Source organism: Genypterus blacodes, unplaced genomic scaffold, assembly GCF_046128005.1.
Source record: "Genypterus blacodes isolate CSIRO-AG114 ecotype Tasmania unplaced genomic scaffold, CSIRO-AGI_Gbla_v1 ptg000138l_1, whole genome shotgun sequence".
NCBI classification, from domain to species: domain Eukaryota; kingdom Metazoa; phylum Chordata; class Actinopteri; order Ophidiiformes; family Ophidiidae; genus Genypterus; species Genypterus blacodes.
In genome coordinates, this window is record NW_027466940.1 from 937,501 (window position 1) to 960,703 (window position 23,203).

General features: G+C 44.9%; 1 protein-coding gene across 1 annotated transcript; it reads right to left on the bottom strand.

Moving 5' to 3' along the window:
* Nucleotides 1-6,475: 6,475 nt before the first annotated feature.
* slc33a2 (solute carrier family 33 member 2) lies at nucleotides 6,476-22,011 on the bottom strand. Its single transcript, XM_076164754.1, has 6 exons — nucleotides 21,922-22,011; nucleotides 20,707-21,510; nucleotides 13,405-13,552; nucleotides 10,650-10,750; nucleotides 8,757-8,866; nucleotides 6,476-6,894 (listed from the first exon to the last, which is right to left on the bottom strand). Exons 2-6 carry the CDS (start codon nucleotides 21,404-21,406, stop codon nucleotides 6,688-6,690), a joined length of 1,266 nt encoding a protein of 421 aa, XP_076020869.1. The 5' UTR covers nucleotides 21,407-21,510; nucleotides 21,922-22,011; the 3' UTR covers nucleotides 6,476-6,687.
* Nucleotides 22,012-23,203: the final 1,192 nt, after the last annotated feature.

The window sequence follows — 23,203 nt, forward strand, 5'->3', positions numbered from 1 at the left end:
ACTGGATATATTGTATATTATGTCAACGTTTCCTTTCAACCCAACATTCATACTGTAACACACACACCTGTTTGCATCTAATTTCCTGACCAATCACCAGAAACTTGCAAAACTTGATTGTAGTATCAGATATTATTACAGTAATTCTAAGCAGTTGCTTGTTTGTCTTTTGGATTTTCGGTAAATACAAACAACTGACTGTGAAAACTCCACACACATTCACATCAAACTCACAGTGGTAGTAATGAGCAAAGGACACACACAAAGCAAGTAAACAAGCTGCACATCCTCTCATCCAAGCAGGCCAAGGTATGTGATGTTAAAGATTGTACAGTATAAGATGAAGGCCTAAAAGTTGAAGAATGATCAGCTAGTTTGCTTACAGCTGGTTGCAGATGAATACATAAATACATTAACATAGCTGATGGGCAAAAGGAGGAATAACACTCCGGTTCAAAATAATTGGAATTTTCCTTCAATCCTTTCCTTAATCAAATTCAGTCTTATTTCTAAAAATATTGAACATCTAATCCATAATCTTAAAATAACCCCACAAGGACTCACACACACACTCTCTCTCTCACACACACACATGTACACACACAAACAAACCACTCACCTAATTTTAATTTTCAGCCGATGACTGCTAGTGTGATTATTTGAATTATCTCACACAGCACATGCATGTAGATGTGTGTGTGTGTGTGTGTGTGTGAGAGAGAGAGAGTGTGTATACTGTACTGCATTATCTACGTCTCGCGTTCTGTTTACGCTGCCGTCTTCAACACACACTTTTTTGTGTCTCATTGGAATATTCATACCAATTAAAAGCTTGTATCTAAAAATAGAAAACTATGATTATGTTGGCAGGGAGCAGAGATTCTGTATGAAAATGAGTTGTGTATTATTAACGAAATGAGTGGGGAACATACAGTTTATTCTTACATGAAGTGATTCCATGGGGGGGGCAGGGTTTGCTGTTATTGCTCAGAGGTTGTTAAGGTGAATGCATCTCATTTTAAACTAATTGAAAATTCTACTTAGACTCATCGCAATTGAAAACGTCTGATTCTGAATTAAGAGCGAGGGATTACGTGTGTGATTTTGGAATTAATTGCATCCAAAAACGAAACATTCAGACGAACGGGAAGAGCCTTGTGCCTAATTTCTGTCCTAATCTGCTCACATTTTTGACACAGAGCCGGAAATCAGCTGCATAAATATTACACAATATTATTCCAACATAAACAAAAGTCTCTGAATCATAAACTAAACATTTAATCCATAGAAATGAAACAATTCAACATTCACAACGATGCGAATCCCAGACACGCGATTCCCTCCAGGACGTTCCTCTCTCACTCCTGCCTTTGCCTTCTTGGTCAACATCGACCATGAAAGGCCGACCGACTGCACCTCGCCGCCTGTTCCCACAGTGGCGATGGGGTCATGTGATCCACACACAGGGATGTGTTGTCACCAGGTAAAGATATCTGCCTCCCTGCAATGGAAGAAAATACTTCAGGCTAGAGTTACGGCTCACTTGTTGTGTCTTAGCTAACAGCAAACTGAACCCTCACTGCTCCTCTGTCTGCTCTGTGAGGCCGCCTCTCTCCTGGCCTTCCACCACGTAGCCTTGTCCCGCCGCACCGCTGGCTCTGGTTTCTATTCCTCTACCTTTCCGAGCATTAGGTGCATTTTTTTACATTGTTATAAAAAGAATCTATTTGTTTGTGCGGACGCAGCCCAGAGAGACGATAAGCATCAATTGTGAGATAAGCTGAACAATTGTTTAGAACCTAGCACTTGAAACACACTCGCCTGCTGTTTGAGTCACACACCAAACCTTTTGTGGTGAGTGGGTCGGGGTGAGGTTCCTGTCAGGAGCCATGTTAACATGAATATTGCTTAGATGTGATTAGATTATGTTATTCTTTCCATTTACACAGTCCACGTGGCTGTTGAAAGTAAACATTTGAAGGCTAGAAAATAGTCTCTGTAAATATTGACAGGCTCAGGATAAATACTGACAATTGACAGGTGACATTTTCATAAATGTGCTGCAAGCAAAGAATAAACAAAAAACATGTACTGAAACACAAATGTGTTTCAGATCAGCAAATGTAATTTAAATCTGTTTCCATGGATACTTGAGCAGCTTAAAAGGGAAACCTTACAATTTATTTACAAAATTAAAAGAAATAATTGTTATTTCACAAACATGTCGCTAAAATGTTTCCTGCACATAATAATAAAGAGACCAAAATGATAGTGAGTATGGATTTGCCTCAACCACAGATTTAATAGAGCAAAATTAGGATCTAAATTTAAGGAGGGGTTGTACTTCTTACACAAATACAACCTCAGGGGCGACCACACACACAAGACAAGAAAAGGTTGGGGAGCAGAGATGTAAACACACAGATTTGAATTCCCTTGCCGGTCCAATTTACGCATGATAAAATATGACATTCTTCATCTCATATGAGGCGATGTCATCTCTCAGCAGAAGGGGCGTGGCTGTTAGTTTGGTGGGTGCAGTATTCAGCTTTTATTGAATTCCACTGTTAAAAGATGTCGCCTGGTGAATGAATGTATGAACATGGCTTAACTGTATCCCATTAGATACTACTCCAGCACTTTGTCTGCTCTCCTGTGTCGGCGGAGCTTCTCCTTTACTCACCGACTAGAACACTGACAGGAAGGATTATTAATTAATGGACCAAACAGCCCCGAGAGTCACAGTTCAAAGGTACAATGGCCAAATTCAGAAGTGTAGATTCTGACACATGAACTCTTTGGCCTTATGATTCTACTGCTATCGATTGCTGGTGTTTTCTTAAGGATACAAGCAAACAAGAAAGGACACTACAGCCAAAAACATATGAGCGGATGATGAAGCTTGCTGAGAAAGAAGAGGAGGAAAACAAAGAACAAAGTGGTGGGAAGAGGGAGAGGAGCCGAGCTTGGGAGAGAGAAGATAGTGAGAGAGTGAGAGAGGTGTCCATGTCTCTCATTCTGCAAATAAACAAAAAGTAAACACTAGTGGAGGAAACACGGCGACACTTGATGCTGCAGCTCGCTCCTCCACCTGCCAACTCAGGTTTCCCAGAAGGCCTTTCTGCTGGCCAGAGGACAAAGCAGCGCAAAAAGCCAACACCTCTTCCCCCTTGGGCGCTCAGAGACAAAAGAAAATAAAAGAGATACAACACCTTTGTTTGCTGAGATTAAAACATGTTGCCTCCTCTAGCTCCCTCCCACCTTCCCTCTCCCCACCTCCTCTCCCCGGAGGTAACCCTACCAGGCCAGCGATGCGACTGCCGCTGAACTCCCTTTCTCGCTCGCTCATAAAAATCGGCCTTATTATTTCTGTGTTTTCCATTGTTTGCGTGTCATTGTGGTGTGTCTCGTGACGCTGTGATTAGCGGATCGGCGCTGGCAGACTTGGCACGGGGTGAATGAGCAGGCCTATCCTCTTGCTGCGCCTCCTGTGTGATAGCAGGATAAAGTTGGTGATGTGACCAGACTTGTGCCCCGGCCCGATTGTTAATGAGTGAAAGGGAATAGCTGCAGACATAAAGGAATACCCAGCCTTACCCTTCTTATGAATCCACACTGGGGAATCCGACTCCGATGATAACAGTTTAGGAATTCAGAGTGCCGTGTACGCTGGCATTTCAAAGGAAAGTATTGACGGTATAATAACCCAATCCATCTTCTTTGATAGGTGGAAGGTAAACTTTATATTTATAGCACATGTCTGACAAATGGAGTAATGACACTTCCTGTCAACGCCACAATAAAGTGTCCTTATGTAATTCCCAGTCTGTTGTCTACGTCAACAGGTTAAACAGTCTATACGTGAGGCAGCGAGGAGCACGACGCTGGCACACGTATCAAATCCAACAAGGTACCGCCACAATGGTAACGCTGGCAGGGAGGGTGGGCCCAAGACACACACTGTCTCCATAGGGGGGTTTCTGCCAATCTGGCAACCCGGTGGGGAGTCTCTCTCTCATCAGCGCCGTAGGATCCAGACCACTCATCTACCTTTCCTCCCTCTCTCCTTCTCTCTCCCTTTCACCTGCAGACTAGAACAAAACATAAGCAGCAGCAGCACAGATGTTGCACTGATATATTGTCAATGTTTGTAGGTCCTGATCACTGAACAAATATCGCCAAAGGTGCTTTTTTTCTTTCAAATACAAAAACTTTTTCAAAGAAATTTTTCTGTCTCCTTTTTTTGTGTTCCTTTCGATTTTGTTATGTCCCCAATTTTATAATGTTCTCTGTTGTTCCGTCTTATTTTATATGCCATCTCTTGCCTTTGTAGCCCCTCGGCATGAGCACCATGCGGAGTTTGTCCTTGAACGGTATCACTGAAAGTTGGTGAGATGACAAATAAAACCCCTTGAATCAAAAAATGAGCAATGTGACATAAACTATTTTATTTTGTGTTATTTATATCTTAAATAGTCAAACACTTAAGTTTCTATTCTGTACCACATATTCAGTCGATATTAAACTAAAAACCCTGTAAGTAAGTCCTTAGAATCAGTCAGATGAATAAAGTCGGATTGATTTGTGGTTGCTTGAGGCTGCAGGTCTTCATTCCTGTACCACAGCTCTCTCACACACACACACCACATTTTGAGAAACATCTACAGCAGACATACCCGAGTAAGAGACGACTTCCTGTGTCCAAACTTCAGGCGACGTGCAGTCTCACAACTTTTATGTGACTTTTCAAAAGGCGCAAACCTAAACGGGCCCATCGCTCGTGCCGCTCACTCTTTTCTAAATGGATAAATTATAAGCCTCAATATTCAAACCCTCCCTCCATATCCATTCATGGCCTCTCCCACTATACACAAACATGAGGCCCAGATAATGAGGCAGGGTGAGAAAGTGTAAAGTGGAGGTGTATAGAGCCGCCATGTAAGCTGCTCTAATCCTCCTTTGCAGCATTTGTTGTGTTATTGTGGCTGTATAGGTTGTGGATCCAGTGACACAGGCCCTATTCAGTCCTATAGCCCATAGCCAGTATATTGAGAGTGAGCTTTATGTTTGTAACACCTATAAGTCAGGGTAGATAGTGAAAGGTGGGACCGTCTCTAAGAGGCCACACAGGAGCTCTCCCCTGGGAGACAAAATGAGGTGAAATCAGTGACAGTAACTCCTGAAGGGGCAGTAGGTCGCACATAAACACCACGCATGCCAAAATTCACTCAGCAGCTTTATTCTTTTATGTGCAAATCCCAGGAAACATACAGCTAAGAGACAAGAGATGTGCTTTGCAACAGGTGCTCTGAATTCAGTACATCACACTGTTTGGCTACATGGATCAACCAGCTGTAATGTCTGGTTATGATTTGATGATTTCTACGATTGAACTCAGAATCCCAATCAATCACCAATCAATACCTGTCAACTTATTTGCTCGTCCCGTTAAGTGTAAGTTTCTATTTCTATCAATACATTTGCCTACATAGGATTTATTCATTAGAATGTCTTATTCTCTACATTATATTATGTACTCAAATGGAACATTCTATAACAAAACATTCTACGCTGCTGCATCTTTTCATGTTTTTGCTATGAAGGTTCCTATACAGTACTGTGACATATATATATATTATAAACATCCTTGTGCATCTGTGTGCATCATTTTCTTTTTTTCATAGGAAAGACTCAACTCAACAGGAACTCTAATTTACCAGTGGCATTGGTCTTTCAAACTTGAACACTGATTTCTTTTAGAGTTTACTGACAGAAAACATTTGATAATCTGATGGTTTGATTCATAAACGGAGAGACGATGGAACCACGCAGCGTGTAAGGCTTTAGGTTCCTACTGTAAAGGATAAAAGTTGATTATTGAAGAACTGAAAATACAACTAACCTGTAACAGAAACTTTGGCAAAGTGTTGTGGTTGAGTCACATAGTGGTTGTGAAGCTATTGGTGGATATTGTCTTTATTGTGGTAAGTGTATGTGTGTGTGGCTGCTGAATAACCACCTCTATATATCGTACCATACAGTGCTGATACGAGGTAGAAGAGATTGTTTTGTATATAAGTGTAAACCGTTACAACTTTGGAGAATGAATAACATATTGCTACACAGTACAGTATGATACGACAAGCATTACAATTATGATATTGCTTCTGGCTGCTGCTCTTTATTGCTGGCATATTAAAACACACTAAAATGGCTCAGATGATTTTCGGAAACCTTTTTTTGTAAGTATTTTACTTCTACATACTTAACATAGTGCTGGACGTGCCTTGTCCAACACACTCAAGCCTACATCTAAAACCCAAGGCAGTCATCGCACGGACTGGAAGTGCAAATCCAGCCCGGTCCAGCTAACGGCAACACGACCGTCCTGACCCACACGGGACACATGAGGCTCAGTAAGACTTTACAGCCTTTTTAAATGAAATGAGACTGAGGCCATTTTTGCCAGTAAATGAGTGTGTAAACTTAAAATGCCACCTGTAATATCAGTGTGGCTTTATGGCTAATAATTTCCAGAAATGGCAGATCAGACTTCTAAAACTGTTATAAACACTTATTGATGATGTAATGGTTGTATTTCAAGGACAACTGGTGTCTTCATGGAGGCGCTCAATTTCAAGCTCCTACAGATGCCCTGTGTCTTGACTGTTTAGCCTGATCTTGATCTCACTTGGGCTGTTCTTTGAGCTGATGCTCCCTGAGAGCGCCAGTGAAGGTCGCTGTCCAAACGTGCAGGGCCGTCCCGGCGGAGAGGGTCAGGAAGAAGAGGAAGGCAACCTGGAAACCAAACCAGTCCACCATGACGCCAGCCAGGGCGCTGAACAGCAGCTTACCCAGGACCTCTAGAGTCGCCAGGAAACTGTAGTGTGTAGCCTGAGGAGAATGTAGACAGGAAGCAAATGGAGAAGTGAGGGGAGAGCGGAGAAAGAGCAGCGGGGAAACAGAGGCATTCTATAACGCTTCAACTGCTCACACTTGTTCTTTAACCTGTAATTCAAAATTATTAAGTCAAATATATGAGAAGGAAATGTGTGACTGAAAGATTTAGTCTGAAAGTGGCAAAGATAGAATAGATTAAACGATAGGATGCTGGGAAAAGAAAGCGTGAGATTGTGGCCTGACACGATGGATGGAGGCCAGCAGAGAGAAGAGTATCTGATCCCAGCCCGAGGGCTTTCAGCTAAGATGGAGCTAAGGAGGGAGGGGGAGAGAGAGAGAGAGAGAGAGAGAGAGAGAGAGAGAGAGAGAGAGAGAGAGAGAGAGAGAGAGAGAGAGAGAGAGAGAGAGAGAGAGAGAGAGAGAGAGAGAGAGAGAGAGAGAGAGAGAGAGAGAGAGAGAGAGAGAGAGAGAGAGAGAGAGAGAGAGAGAGAGAGAGAGAGAGAGAGAGAGAGAGAGAGAGAGAGAGAGAGAGAGAGAGAGAGAGAGAGAGAGAGAGAGAGAGAGAGAGAGAGAGAAATTACCTAACCTCTGAGCCTCCTCCTCCTGCCCGAGAGCACAACGTTTGGTAGCGAAACAGAGGGACTGTATTGGAAACTCTGCTGCCCAAATGTAATCAAAACAAGTCAGTAGACAAATCAATGACTCATGTTGCTTTTGTGTTTCTTTATCATCCCCACGGAACAAAGCCTCAGTCTTCTGACCCCCCTAACACACCTACAGTGACACCCAAAATGGACGTCAACCTTTGACAATCGCTTAAACCACTGCGACTGCTGCGGAACATTCCTGAATGCAGAGCGACGTCTGAGAACGCGATGATTTGCGAGTGAAGGAGCTGGAGTTTATACGATCTGAGCTGTGACTGGTCTGTGTGCCGAGGCAGAGACCACTGAGAGCCTGTGTGACCGCGGCTAAGTGGAGTGCCTTTATTCTGAGCAACTTGTTTAACAGATTTGGTTTCCTTCTCCTGGGGATCGTTAACAAGCACTCACACTATCGGCTTACTGTCACTGGATAGTGCCACCTTCAAGAACACACACACACATATACACAAGAAAGGTAATGCCCCCTCCCCTTCTCCTGGGTAGGTCCTTCTGCGCGCACACACACACACACTGATTCACACACCGGCGCACGAAAAAGCAGAATGTATATGTGTCATGAGAACCTCTCCAACAAACCCCGGGGATGTCGCAGTTTTCATCATCAGCCGGCGTGATTAGAACATCTTTTATTAGCAGCTACAGCCAGATACCTTTGCTACAGTCGAGTGCGAGTGTTCTCCGACACTCCTGTCCCCCTTTGTAAAAAAGAAGGAAAAAACCACGGCAATTTAAATGATAATTTGTCAACCTTCAGAGATTGACTGAGTGACGTCTGGGAGGTTGTGTGAACAGCGATCACCTCCAGGCAACGCTGGCCCAGTTACGACAGGGACAAAAGGAGTTATGTCAAAGAGTAGTGAGGGGGGGGAGAGAGGGGGGGGGAGCATTTAAGGGACAACAGGATGACACAGAAGCAGAGTGAGGTGGTAGGAAGGAACAATGAGGAAGAAAAAATTTAAAAGAGGGGGGGGGGGGGGACAAAAAGAGGAGAGGTGATGAATGGAAACTGGGTCTGCTGGGGCTGGTGAGATTGTCCAGGTGGAAACAGCTGATGAGAAATGACAGGTGGAGTGGATCGGTGAGGAGAGGCGTGGCAAGGCATGTGCATCAGGACAGAGAGAGAGAGAGAGAGAGAGAGAGAGAAGAAGAAGAAGAAGAAGGTAGAGGTAGAGTTGGTGTGGTCCGGTTTACCTGTATGCTCTCCTCCGCCCTCTGAGTGCAGTACATCATGGTGGTGAAGGTGAGTGTGGTGATGAGGCCGCCCAGGAAGTGTTGAACGCTCATGCTCAGGACCGCCATACCTGAGGGAGTGAATGCACACACACACGCACGCACGCACGCACACAGACACACAAACGTTCAATACACTGGGTTTAACAAGGATGAATGGAAATGGCGCACGTCTGACTGCAACTCGAGTTAAGACGGCAAACGGTCGATTTCATGCCGCCGTCTGCTTTACTGCGCCACTCTCTCCCTTGCTCGCTCGCTCTGTATATGTAATGCTATCTAAAAAGGAGATAAAGCAGGGAAACGGTGAGCTGCTGAAGTGTTTGCTTCCCTCCCTCCCCCTCTCCCCAAAACACATGTAGTGTATCCTCTGAGGGGCCGCGGCAGAGCGGCGTTAGCGGGAAGCACAGAGGAACCACACAGGATAACACTGAATTATTCACTCAAGCTGCTGGAGTTTTTGCCGAATAAGACTCTTCAGTCAGTGACAGAAGACTGTCGGAGTCGTACCGATACGGCGACTGATCAGACTGGAAGTGCGGGAATGTGGAGGGTTGTCATGTAATATTGAAAATTCGGAAACTGAATGTTTTTCCTTCTTCCCCCGGAATCTTTGTTCTGGGTTTAGAGTCGGCGAGGGGAGAGAGGCCTCAGCTTTCAGTCTGAGAGGCTTGATAGGGGAAGAGACGACTCCGGCTGAGATGAATGGCGCAGATCTGAATCCCAAAAGCTTTCCCACTGGCTGAGCGAGGGGAAAACCGCATGTCACTCGGGCATTAACAAGTGAAGGGTTTGTCTGGAGAAGCCACCTGCCTGTCACTGCATCAACCGCTCCTGCTCTGTGTGACGAACGCTCATCCGACTGACACACTGTGTGCTGCAGGCACCTGAAGAGGCTCGGGGCCACCGACAACAAGCTCAGACAGGGAAAGGTTTCAGGATTTATAATTTACAATGAAGCTGAGTGTCTACGGTAAAAACAGATATTATGTAACCTTAATATTACATTACACACCTGACAGCCAAGCTGACAGAATGTGCTGACATTTTCTCCATTTCATTTTGAAAGAATGGAAAACACACAACTTATGTTACAAATATCCAGGGGGGCACAACAAGACAGAAACATCTTAGAACACAAAAAGCCCTTCAGTGATGGTGGTGAGACTCAGAATGTTCACTTTTTGTTGAAGCTGTCGGAGGTGTCGCCCCTTCTCACGCCTAATAATATCCCAGTAAGTGTCTTTAAGTCCATTTCAAAAGTAGAGTAAGAAGATAGCTCCATTTGCAACATAACTGCATTTCTGTATTTCCACAGACTCAAACATCATCCCCAATGTGAATGAACACCACCTGGCCCTAAAATAGCCTCAAGTAAACGTTCCGTCCTTGAGCTGCTCCTGTGTTTATTTGATGGTGTGTACATTCTGGCTCTGTCACCTAAAGCAGCAAATTTGCATGGAGCTGAATGTTAAAATCCACATGTTTATTGAAAGTAAATATGGGAAGGGTTTCAAAATATACAGGAATGAATCTTCTCACAACGGCCAAGAAGTTAGAAACCCAATGAAACCAGGTAAGGATGGGGTTAATGGGAATATTTTGATGAAAACAGAATATCTCCAAAATACGGAATCCTAAAGTGACTTTATATTATTATTGTGTAATAAAATTCCACACAGTCCTAAAGTATTTGATCTATGCTGCCTGAACACTGCCAGACCTGAGTTCATTTGTGGTTAAGTTCACTTCAGTGGCCTGGAAACTCAATCAAAAGGCAGAATGGACCTCAAACATAAAGTGACAAGATTTCCAGGCGTGTACAGACAGGGAACATTTCTATACGTCTCTCACCTTTCATGAGTGGCGATGGCTCCAGGACGGTGAGCAGAGAGCTCTGGAACACCATGCTGATGGTCCTCATCACGAACACGCGTCTCATCAGAGCCCCGATGCTGAGGGGAGACGTGACACAAACAATTACTAACTTTAACAAACCGGCAGAGCGACTACAAGCCAGCATCAATAAACTTATTCTCCTCTGCCTTCCCCTGCGACACACAATTGCGCATACAATTGAGAGTGCACGCACGCACACACAAGTGCACACAAACATGTGCACGTGTGGAAGTAAACAAGTCCCCCGACACTAATTGACTCCCTGTTAATGTAAGAAAATCGTCCCCCTGTGGGTTTGATTCGTGACGTAATCAATAACCTAAGGAGAACCCCAGCATGAGGAGGATAATTAATCACTGTTAATACACAGACACACGTATTCACACACAAAGTTGTGTGACATTAGGGATTAACAATGCCAATCACCCAGAGGATTCCTGCCAATCAAAGGGGAGTGTGTGTGTGTTTGTGTGTATTTTGTTTATGTTTTTTTGCATGTAAAGGCTCAGAGGGAGCAGGGGTCTGTGGCACAGAGCAGGATTACTCCGCTAAACGCCAGCGTTGGGCCTTCGACTTCACGTTTCACTAACTTCTGCGACTTCTCTGTGCCTTCTCCTTCACCGTCTCTCCTGGCCTTTCCTTACCTCCCTCCCGGAAAACCAATCCTGCGTCATTCACATGCTAAAGACGTCCTTCTCTCTGCAGCTCCTTTACCTCCCTGCTCAATGACAGCCTTTCATATCACGCTCTCTCAGGAGATGTTGAGGCGTGCGTGATTTCTGTGTGTGTGTGTGTGTGTGTGTGTGTGTCTGTGTGTGTGTGTGAGAAAGAGCACCTGCCTGGCTGCCACCTCACACGGGCTAGGCCCAGATAAGAATAAACCCCCTTCTCAGGTTGCCGATGGCAGCTGTGGAGGGGGTCACTCACTGACCACTCAGGCGTTCCTGATGGTGGAGAGGATAAACCTTCCAAATGAGCTTTTAAAGGTGGGACGTCAGCCTGGTGGACAAGCTGTGGTCTGTGTGTGTGTGTGTGTGTGTGTGTGTGTGTGTGTGTGTGTGTGTGTGTGTGTGTGTGTGTGTGTGTGTGTGTGTGTGTGTGTGTGTGTGTGTGTGTGTGTGTGTGTGTGTGAGTGAGAGTGTGTGTGTGAAATAAAGTACAGAGGGAAGGAACGGGAAGTGTTCATGACCCTGGAGCATACACACACACCCAAGATATCAATGGTGATGCATCATTTAATCCAGATTGAGACTCAAATTCTTACATTAAATTCTGAGTGACCCTTAAAGACACAGTACCTCACTTTTTGTATGCATGTATGCATCCACTTTGCTCTGTTCAGTGACATTAACTCGCTACATTTTCACTCCCATCATTTGTCTGTACTGTGGCAAGAAATGCGAGTAAAACGTATACATCCATCCATCCTCTGCATACACATGACGTGTTGCGTAATGGGAGTATGAGGACAGGCTGCTGGGGGGGGGAGGGGGGGGAACTAGAGTTAGGTGACTAACTGATCATAATATTCACATGCCTGGTCATTAAGAGTAAGGATGTGCCTCCTTTTGGATATTTCTATGTAATTAAAGTGTTTACTGACTTAATCAGAGCAGAACAGAAGTTTTAACACACTATACACACACACAATTCTACTGCCTGTTGCTTTGCTCTGTCATCACCGCGTAAAGCTGTCAGTGTGAGACCTCAACATTGGAACGCTTCTGGACTTTGTCAGTGTGTGAACATGTTGCACATTAAGTTACAGTGTCCTTCAACAGCGAGGAGGGGAGAAGAGGCTGAGAGATAGAAAAGCCAAACTCTGACAATGACAGATTTTTGGAAAGCACCCCCCGACAAATGAATTTCCCTTTAGAGGTTTGCATTGTGTTTGTGCAGTGTCACTTTACAAGGAAAAAAGAAGAGAAAACCAGGAAGCATGAACACACAAGGGACAAAAAGACGAAGATGACAGAACACAGAGCAACTGATATGTGCGTGTGACCGCTCATGAAGTATTCACACATGAGCTAGAGAACAAACATGCTCGTGCGTCGCGTTTCGGAACTTTTTCTCCCCCCCGCCCGACACCCTTCAGCCTGGGTGAGCCTGTGGAAAGGGAGAGGGATGATGGATGGATGGATGGATGGAGCGACGCACTCTCCTCCATAAAGGCGTTGTTGTTATTTATGGTGGCCATTACATCACAGTGTGCCATAGGCGGGACACATGCTTCATACTGTATGTGATGCTAGTACAGACAGACGTGAAACCTTACGCAACAACAGTTTGGTTTTAATGTAAGGTTCTAAAAGGGGGAAGACACGCAGAGGAATACTGACACCTCATTTTGACTGAAGATAAAGAGAAAAAATGCCTTATTAAGCTGAAACATCATACGAAATAAATATCTTACATGTGTTGTCATCAGTATTGGGTTACTAATGCAGTACAGCCTTGAGGGGAGGGAATAACAAGTCGGGCCGCTGTGTGTGAGGGTGACGATATGACAGCCATTATTGTGTCATCACTTATACTTCCTTAACGGTAAAAGGGCAAATAGAGCAGCAAGGATACATTTTTTACACACACGTTGCATACATTTTCAAGGGCGTTACGCACTCAGATTAGGTATTAGAGACCTTGTGAAACTGCTGGGACAAAGGAAAAAGCACAATGTTGACAAAAATAAAGACGGTGACGTTGCTACCTGAACTGGGCGAGCAGCAGGCCTCCCAGTGAGGAGCCGCAGATGGAGAATCCCATGGCGATGACGCCGTTCCAGAAGCCCAGCTCTCTGGCGGTCATGTGATGATCCAACAGGAACAGTGGAAACATGGTCACGGCCCCCTGCTCGCCTGCACACGGTGACGGGACAGAGCGGCGGGTGAAGACGGGGAAAGTAGAGGAGGAAGAGGAGAAGGCATGTGAGGATTTACTTGGTTAGACAGACAGTGACATGCTGCGGAGTAAAAACGCACATGTCTGACTAAGCATTGCTATTTCTCGCCATTTCACACACTAAGATAAGAGACATCCTCCTGAACACACATGCCAGTCCCAATCAGACAGCTGCAATGAGGAAAGCTAAACTGCAACACAAGACAACACGACTCCTCCTAAGAAGCCAGGAGCAGAATCAAAGGTGGCAAGCACGCCATCGCACGCTGCTATAGGCCTATTCCTGGAAAGTGTCAATAATAGATGCCTGACAAGAAAAAGAATATCCTCAGTCACCTTATCAAACGGCGGCCCCGCGCTTCTCCTCAAGCGCCGAGAACACAACACAAACAGGAAAACTTCCACTGATGAAACGGCTCACAAAGACCCTTCAGTCAAAATGAAGAAGTTCCTGTCAGACAGTGAGACTTTCCCGGCGTGGCACAGAGCGCCGGGGTAATGCTCTGCCAAAATTTAACAGTAAAATATTCAGCGGTGTCGACTGCGCGCCATTATTATATTAATGGAGACCGACTTCAGAGAGACAGTGGGACCACGGAGGCGCGTGAGTGACAGCTCAGCTCCCAGACTGCTGTCAAAGACGACACAAACACAACCAACCGCTCACTCAGTCAGCCAGGAGACAAACAAAAATAGAGGGAAAGCGAGAAGAAAGGCAGATGAAGAAGAGAATGAAATGAGGAAAAGGGAAGGAAAGCAGAGAGGCTCCCAGTGATGCAGAGTGTAGCGGCAGAACGCGGGCGTCACCGTCCTCAAAGTGATGTGACAACACAGCAAAAACTTACAGGAGGAAACGTTGATTCTCCGTGTAGGAAGCACTTCTTCCCCCTCACTTCTGTCACTCACGCTACGCCGCTGTGAACGTACACACGGCAAACACAGACCGAAACCACCGAAGTCACACAGGCCATAAAAATTTGAGACACCGTGTTGGGGGCCCGTCGTGACTTTTCCTGTTCCGCCATTCTGCCGGATCAACGTGTTTCTTTCTTTGGCTGAGGCTTGGGTGAAGCTCGATTGGCCGTTTTTCAAAAAAAGTCGGCAAAGACTATCTGCAGAGGTGCTGCAGCGGTGACGCCTTCCACATCTACACACGGGTCCAAAACACAGAAGAAAGGTAAAAATGGATCTTATCAGAGGAAAATACACAAAGATCCACCAGTACTTGAGACAGTGCTAACAACTCTGACAGCGGTTAGACAACGCAGCAACACTGACAGTATTCCACATGTACTCAGAAAGAAACATAAAGCCAACATATCATTTATATCCTAAAATTGTGAAATGGTCAGAACATAACAGGCCTACAAGCAGACACAATGAATTAATCATTTCTTTCTCTGTGTTCTCTCTTTTACATCACTGAATTCCACACCGTTGAGTTTTGCGAGTGTTCTTAAAACAAGACAACAATAAACAGTATTTTGACATGTAAACCAATAGATTGGATCGGTGATGTCGCATTATTACTGCTTCACCCTGCAGTCACTTTACACATCCAGAGGGAGCCGTGCTGATGTACTTACACCCTCCGTGTGTGTGTGTGTGTGTGGGTGCGCTGCTCACGTTTTAATCTCTTTCACCGTCTGTGCTGAGCTGTTTTCAGATGCATCACAACTGTGCAGGAACCATATTAGTTATAATAAAGTCAACATTGGCAGCAGCAGCGGTGCCCATGATGTCGGTGTTGTTTACCCATGGTTCTGTGCTGCCGTGCCTCTGTCTGCCTGTTGTTTAGCTCGGAGCTTTCACAGTCCTGCCTTCCACTAATTATTTCTTTAAAGAGGGGGGTTTGTGGGGGGGCGTGCAGACAAACACAACCCGGCTGATTATTCCTTTCTATAAATATTCTCAAAGCAACAATTGTCCATTTCAGCAGGGATTTCATTAGACATCCACAAAGATTAAACAAGCGGAGTAGAGGGGAAGGAGAAAGGGTGGGACAGAAGGAAGAAAGAAAGATAGAAAGATAGAAAGAAAGAAAGACAACAAGAAAGAAAGACAACAAGAAAGACAGACAGACAGACAGACAGACAGACACAGACAGACAGAGACATTGAAAGAAGCGAGTGAGACATGACGGGAGAGAAAGGAGAGCAGCCAGGACGGTGACAGAGGGAGCAGAGGAGGGCAGATGAACAGAGACATTGTTAGGAGGTTAGTGGAGAGGAAACAGCGAGGGGTGGCAGGCTCAGGGAAAATTAGGCTTTTCTGTTTGTGACAGAAAGCACAAGAGAAACAGAGAAACAGAAGAAGATACACTGAAATCCATACGCTTAAATGAGGAAAAGATCATTTTGTCAGGTTTGTCAGCATCAATTTTCAAGTAAAATCTCCAAATTAATTTTGACACATAGGGAAGTGAAGGATTTGTAGCCGAGCAAGATTGGCAACATTGGCTTTTGACCATGACTTCTGTTAATTATTGCCATTTTACAGCATGATAAAGACAGAGGGCGCTGTTCTCCCAGTGAACACAGAGCAAAAGCTTTCAAAAGTAGACACAGCGTCTCTTTAAGGCCACCTGTGTGATCAGACTCCCTGCCTACAGGCCAAATCTACTCCAAAACAGAACAGCAGACCCAACAGCGTCTGCTAAATGTGCAGACACGGAAAATTTGGTTTTGAAATTGGCAACAATCTAAGAAACACAGATGCTCACTCATTACCCTCATGCGGTCCTGACGTGCAAATCGGTCGTCCGACCTGGGTATAGGGGCGAAAGACTAATGGGTGTCTAGGTGACATCAACGTGTTTGTAGAAAGGACTCATCCAAAAGGAAAACACAACACATTACGCTGAGCTGAGAGAGAGAGAGAGTGAAGGGGCCGTGCATGCATGTACGTGGAGTGAAAGATTATCGGCTGGTGGTGTCAAGGGGGGATCTATAGAGGGGGATCTGGGCAGGATGGGAGAGAGGGGTCAACGAGGACAGTGGGGTCAAATCCTGGTGTCCATGCTGCAGATTGGACAAAAGAGCTGACGAAGCAGGAAAGATCACTTAGGACAACCAGTCACCCTGCAGAACACACCGACAATATCGCTCCAAGAGCTCCGACACACACAAACATCGAACATTTAGGAGCACAGAGCGCGCAAATACACAGAAATGTCTATTTACATACACATATGCACAAAGGCAAACCTTTCAGCCCTTCATGCTCCCCCAGAGGACAACAGTAAACACTCACTCAAAGGTCCCTAAAGAGCATTATAGGTGTTGATGAGTTCTTTAAAGCCCTCAGGGATCAGCCATGGAAAAATACTATCTATAACTGTGACAACTATCTGTCCAACTCCACCCAAATCTGCTGGGTTAATGGGTTGGTTACTTTTGTTGAGAAATACAATCCAATGTCAATGCATACTTTGGCTCTCAAGAGTGGACAGAGCAACAGAAAGTGTCAGGTAATAACACAATGTGACAAATCACCTTAAATGTTATATAACAACAAAAAGTGGAACATGAAGTAAGGACGAACGACCTGCACGTGTTAGCTAGTTAGGATGATAAACCAAATGATAGCAGCTTTAGACTGAGACAGTGTATTTGCAGGTTCGTGCTTAATCAGAGATCAATGAGATCTGTGAGGCTTCATTAGTGTTTGCATCCATTTGACAAATGTCCTCGTTTCTGTCCCCTGCTCTCTGCTTGGATAAATGTGTTTATGTCTCTTGTCGTGTCGCTCTGTGTCTCTCTCTCTCAAGGCACCATGTGGTGGTTGTTCATTAATTCATCTACTCCTTAAGCCTCCCTCCCTGCAGTCCTCTGTTTTCCCTCTGGAACCCCCCCACAGCCCCCCTTCCCTCCATCTATCCAAGCTCCGCCAACCCATCCACCCTCCATGTCTCCGTGTCTCCATGTCTCTGCAGCCTGTCCTCTGACTGGACTGCAGCTCCTATGTCATCATTCGGATGTAGGATGTGTATTTGTACTCAAATACATGAAGTCAGCAGCGACTGTGAGCAAATATGGTGTTGTTTAGCTTCTGTTTGTTTTCTCTTGAACCATGTTGTGCATGTACATGAAGCATGATGCTGTCCCAATAAATAAAGCTTTGCTCTGTGATATGACTGTTCTGCAATTTCTTTCGACCTCCAGAGAGAAATCTTTGTCTACCTCACTTGTTACCACCACATCCTGTAAACGACTCCGGTGTTCCCAGGCAGAGAATGTATTTGGGCAGATTGAATTTGCTCCCACCAAAAAACTATTTATATGTCTCTGTTCAATGTAAGTGCCACATGCTTTTAATTGACAAGATTCTGCCATTTTATCCTGCAGCCTTTCCTCGCAGCACAGACACTGATCCGGTCCCATAGTCCTGCACCAGGACAAGCAGGACAGACAAACAAGTTGTTGTTTCAACGAGTCAAATTCACCTGCTGCCTTACAGTATTTCATTTCAATAAATTATAAGACGTTACCTACTACATAACCTTGAACTTGTTTAAGACAGAGGAAAGTAAACTGCTTTTTCAATTGGTCAATAACATTTTTGACTACTTATTGTGTTACATACCCATACATATTAAATCAGCTCTCAACAATCTGCCTTTGATGCAAGAGGAAATCAAATGGTCGTTGTCATTGGCTTTAATAAATCATTTCTGCTCTGCTGTCTAATTGAGAGCAGTGTCCAATTTTGTCATCATTTTGTGAATTATTTGCACTCTTCCAGAGGGTTCCAAACTGAGGGTAAAGGTCAAAGATGGGTAATGACACAAAGCTTTTCTTTTTCTATCAATCCCTGACGTCCACCTGCTCAGTTCCCAGAGGAAGCCAGCACCAGGATCGCCCCTCCCCCTCCTCCTCCTCCTCCTCCGGCCTTCACATCTTGCACCAACATTCATTTGTTTATCAACATCTCTTGTCAGTCAAACACGATTCCTGACTGCCTATTTCAATGAAACCTCCAGCATTAGCACCTCTCACACAAAGGCTCTGCGGTCTTGTACAATATAAAGAAACAGCTTTGAGAGTATTTGAAGAACAGTTTGTGGTATTTCATTATCACCTCAGAAATAATAAACGCGTTTCAATCCAATTTCCTGCCTTGTCGCAACCACAAACTTGGATTTGTTCCCTCTATTCTGACTTCTCTCTTATGCATTCTCTTTCCCTCCCTCTGTCACTTCCCTCCCTTGGTCCAGCCGTGCCTGTGAGTCTACCCAGACAGTTCTCCCACCGTTCCTGTGGCCTCAGATGGCACAGGGGCCACGGTTCAGACACGAGGCTCGCTGTGATTGGCCGCCATGCTGGACATAGTGCAAACTCAGAGTTCATTTCCAATGGACGAGACAGGTTTGTGTGTGTGTGTGTGTGTGTGTGTGTGTGTGTGTGTGTGTGTGTGTGTGTGTGTGTGTGTGTGTGTGTGTGTGTGTGTGTGTGTGTGTGTGTGTGTGTGTGTGTAAGGGGGGGGGGGGGAGGTCAGACAGGCAGATCACTGCTCTCACACAAACATACCCACACAGCCCTTGAACTAAAAGAACACATTCTCACGTAAGCAGTTATTCTGGGACATCCAGGCCTCTTACGAACACATTAAACAAACTGAAAATATTTAGAATACTACAGTAAATACTACAAATGTCAAGGCTGTTAATCAATTCCCCAGAGCTCAATCCTGACAATGAAACACTGGGACTAATTATTGTTGCAATCACGTGCTTCATCAGCCGACATTGCATGTGTGCATGTGTGTGTGTTTGTGTGTGTGTGTGTGTGTGTCTGTGCGCGCGCTTGTGTGGCAGAGAGAGAGAGAGAGAGAGTGTAATGGGGGAGCTCCCTAGACAGATTAGGGCATCCAGTCAGACTTCATGTTTCGTCTAGCAGTGTCGTCTGCTGGGGCTCATCCGATTATCAAGCCACCCTTAACTCTCCCTCTAAACACACACACACACACACACACACACACACACACACACACACACACACACACACACACACACACACACAGTCTAAAAACAAAGGGATATGCGCTCATGTAAAGACTATGCAAATGTGACGAAACAAATGCATCCCCACCACCCACATACATAAACACATGTCAGTGTGATGCACTATCTTCCATTTCAGTTTCCGTACGCCGCAGACAAAGACGCTATAATCCTTACATAATCCCCTTCTGCTACCAAACACCAAACTCTAGTCAAACCATTTCTTTTTCTCTCTCTCTCCCACACACACCAGCCCATTTACTCAAAAAACTACAATTGTATTTATGAAAAGGAACAAATCTCTCCTTCAAGTCTCAAACTTTCCACAGGTACTTACTTTGTGCTCAAAATAATAATGACTTAATGGTGGTTTGAGAAGTACACAGATGACATTAGAAACAGCTTAGTCTTGGACTGAGTTTTGTTCTTTCTTTTAAATTACAGGACTCTCTGTTAATATCACTCTACTCACTTCAACAGACTCGTTCTTCCACACTGTATTCGTGGACACTCCAACAGAGACATCTAGTGGTGAATTTGAGGCATAGCACCTAACATGGTAGGAACCATAACTGGGGAAATAGACATTGCATAACTAACTGTTTAAGAAACGTTAACGGGAAAAACATTTAGGATCATTTCTGGACATGAGACCTTTCAATGCTTCAAATAAGTTTTTTTTGTCTGCTTCATTAATGTAAAACAAACACAAGCTAAGTAGCTCACATATAAAAGTGTATCTTCTTCTCACCAAGGTGCTTTCTCCCCTTTTTTCTGCCCCTTTTACCATCTGTTTTACTGCCTTAAGTTCAGAGTCCAGGATGGTCATTTTAACTGAGCCTGTTCATGTACTATTCACTGTCATCCACCCTCCATCGTGCAATATATGTACATATTGTATATCCAGCTGTAGTGCACATAACCCATAACCTTGTCTCCTCTGCAATAATTATACACCTCATGGTATAAATGGAATAAATCTGTGTCATGATGTAAAAGTACACTTTGATTCTGTGATATTTGGAAATGAATCATGTACAGTATGTAACTTATCAGGATGTCACTTATCACGTCTTTGTAGGTGTGTGTTGGCCTGCTAGTCCCACTCACCCAGTTTGTATGTGAGGACATACAGGACGGTCCATGGTGTGCCAGGCACCGCCAGCAGCTTCCTCCACACCCTCCATGGCATCATAGCTTCTGCTCCCTGCCCTGCCCGCTTGCTGCTATCTGTCTGCTGGCCCCTCAGAGCTTCATCATCCAGCACAGGGGCCCCCCACACAAACAGAGCCACGCCTGCATACACAAAAGTCAGCAGCATGAACATCCAGCTCCATCCGGCCACCTCGATCACCGCCAGTAGCCCACCTCCAGCGAACACAGAGCCAGCTTTATAGCCCACAACTTGGGCTGTGTTGCCCAGGCCAAGTTCCCCACGACCCTTCAGCAGCCCCACTGCTGCCCCATCTACAGCAATATCTTGGACAGAGGCCAGGGAGTTCATGGCCAAAAGGGTCCCTGCCACTCCCCAGATATGTGCCTCTGGGGCCAGGGCGGCACTTGAGAGGCATGTGAATGCTAGCCCAGACACTGTCCACACCAGCCAGCGCCTCTTGGTGCCAAGTCTGTCCACCAACGGAGCCCAGAGCACCTTGAGGACCCAGGGAAAGTAGAGGATCTTGGTGAGGCCGATACGGGTGAAGGAGTGACCAGCTCCACGCAGGTAGACAGGGAGCAGGGAGGACTGGAGACCGTAAGGGATGCCCTGGACAAAGTACAGCAGCCCCAGGAAGACAAGTTTGTCATTCATGATCCACCTCAGGAGAGAGCCAGTGATTAGGCAGGGATGCAGTGATTCACGGGTCAGGTCATTGTTGTCACCTTAGCTGAGTCAAATGGCCCGGATGAGATGACCTGGAATAAAAATAAAAATGATGTGAGACATTACTGTATGTGAGATGATAATTTAATACATTAAACAGTAAAGACGCTCCTGCAGACCACTGTACAACACATAACTTCATCTTTGTAGCTCTTTACTAAGTAAGCCATGTTACAGTCATTAACGCACAGAGAAACTTTAACGCTGACGTGTATTCTCATCATTTCATATTTATCCCTCATCTGAAACTCGACCATCGTTGACATTCTGTCCACAGCTGGTGGAACGCTTGGCTGACAGGCTAGCTTACGTTAGCTTGCTAGCTCACTGTAACCACAAACCCTAACCGATTTTCGTCTTAAAAACATAACTATACAACTTGTCAGCCGGGTTCTCTTACAGTCTTTAACATAAGTCAATATGATATAAATCCCGACACATACTTGGTAATAAAGTTGGTTAGCTGTTAGCCTGGGCGAAGCTAACTCCAGTGCCGGTGCAGTGCAGCACTTGTTTGTAGTTGAAGCCTGGAGCAGGCAGGTTGCCAGTTCTCGTGACTGCTCCCCCCTTCTGTGGACGGTAGATTAATCCAATATCTTTGTACATATTTATGTTGATCTCAAAGCTGCCTCATTTTCTATATTTATTAGTAAGTAAGTGAAAAGATATGATAATGTAGTGAGAATTATTGTTTATTTACCACCCAACCTGGCAACCCAAATTTCAATGAAAGGGAACTGAAGGTTTGCTTTTAAAATGCAGTTGTCTCCGTCAATCCATTATATCCATCGTCCAAGTGGGGACTTAAATGATGGCGATGAAGTCATTGTTTACGACTCTGTAGGACTCAGATAACCAGCTTTTAAACATCCAGTAAGACTACATGATACAGTGTTTAGGACTTCTACTTGTCTCCGTTGAATTACTCCATGAACATCTGATGTATAGTGAGTCTGCACAGCCTATGTTAGACGTCAGAGCGTTTGCAGGACGCTGTAGCAAAAACCAGAGACTCCCACCAGGATTTGAACCTGATACTTCTATCGGGGTGATGGATGTGTTGCCAAATTACACCACAGGAGTGTGAGGTTGCTACAGCGCTCTACAGTGGAGTCATGAGGCATGACAGGCTGTTAGGAAATAGAGCTTTATTCTCAGACTGTTGGGGTGTAAAGCTGACCTCAAAATGGGACAAAAAGAAAGAAACTGCAGCCTATAAGCCCAGTCAATGCTAAAGACGAGCTGACCTGCGTTAAACTGTCTAACTAGTTGAATGAAAATAATTTGGACATAATATAACAGTGAAACATAGTTGTTTGACAAGAACCCCATTAGCCAGCACATCTCCAGGTGAGTGCAGACAGGTTACAGCTGTGTCAGGCTCAGCCCTGCTGCTGGCTGAGCCTGCATCATGCTGCATCATGTCTGCACTTAAACCTGGACTCGGCCTGTTTCCAGCTTCTACGGTGACGACGAGGGGATGGATTTCTGGGAGGCTCCTTCTCTACTCTCACCCTGTCATCTCAAACTAATGGAGCAAATGTTAGCTGCTTGTGCGCTTTATGCTACAGCTATACTGCACATTAACTTCTACTGTAATTCTTGAGTTATAGACTGACTTTATTTCCTGTAGCGAAACAATGATGTTCCTGTTGCTCCATACTATTTTCTAATAATGGTATCAACAAGATAGATTGTGTGTAAAATGGGAGAATAGTGCATATA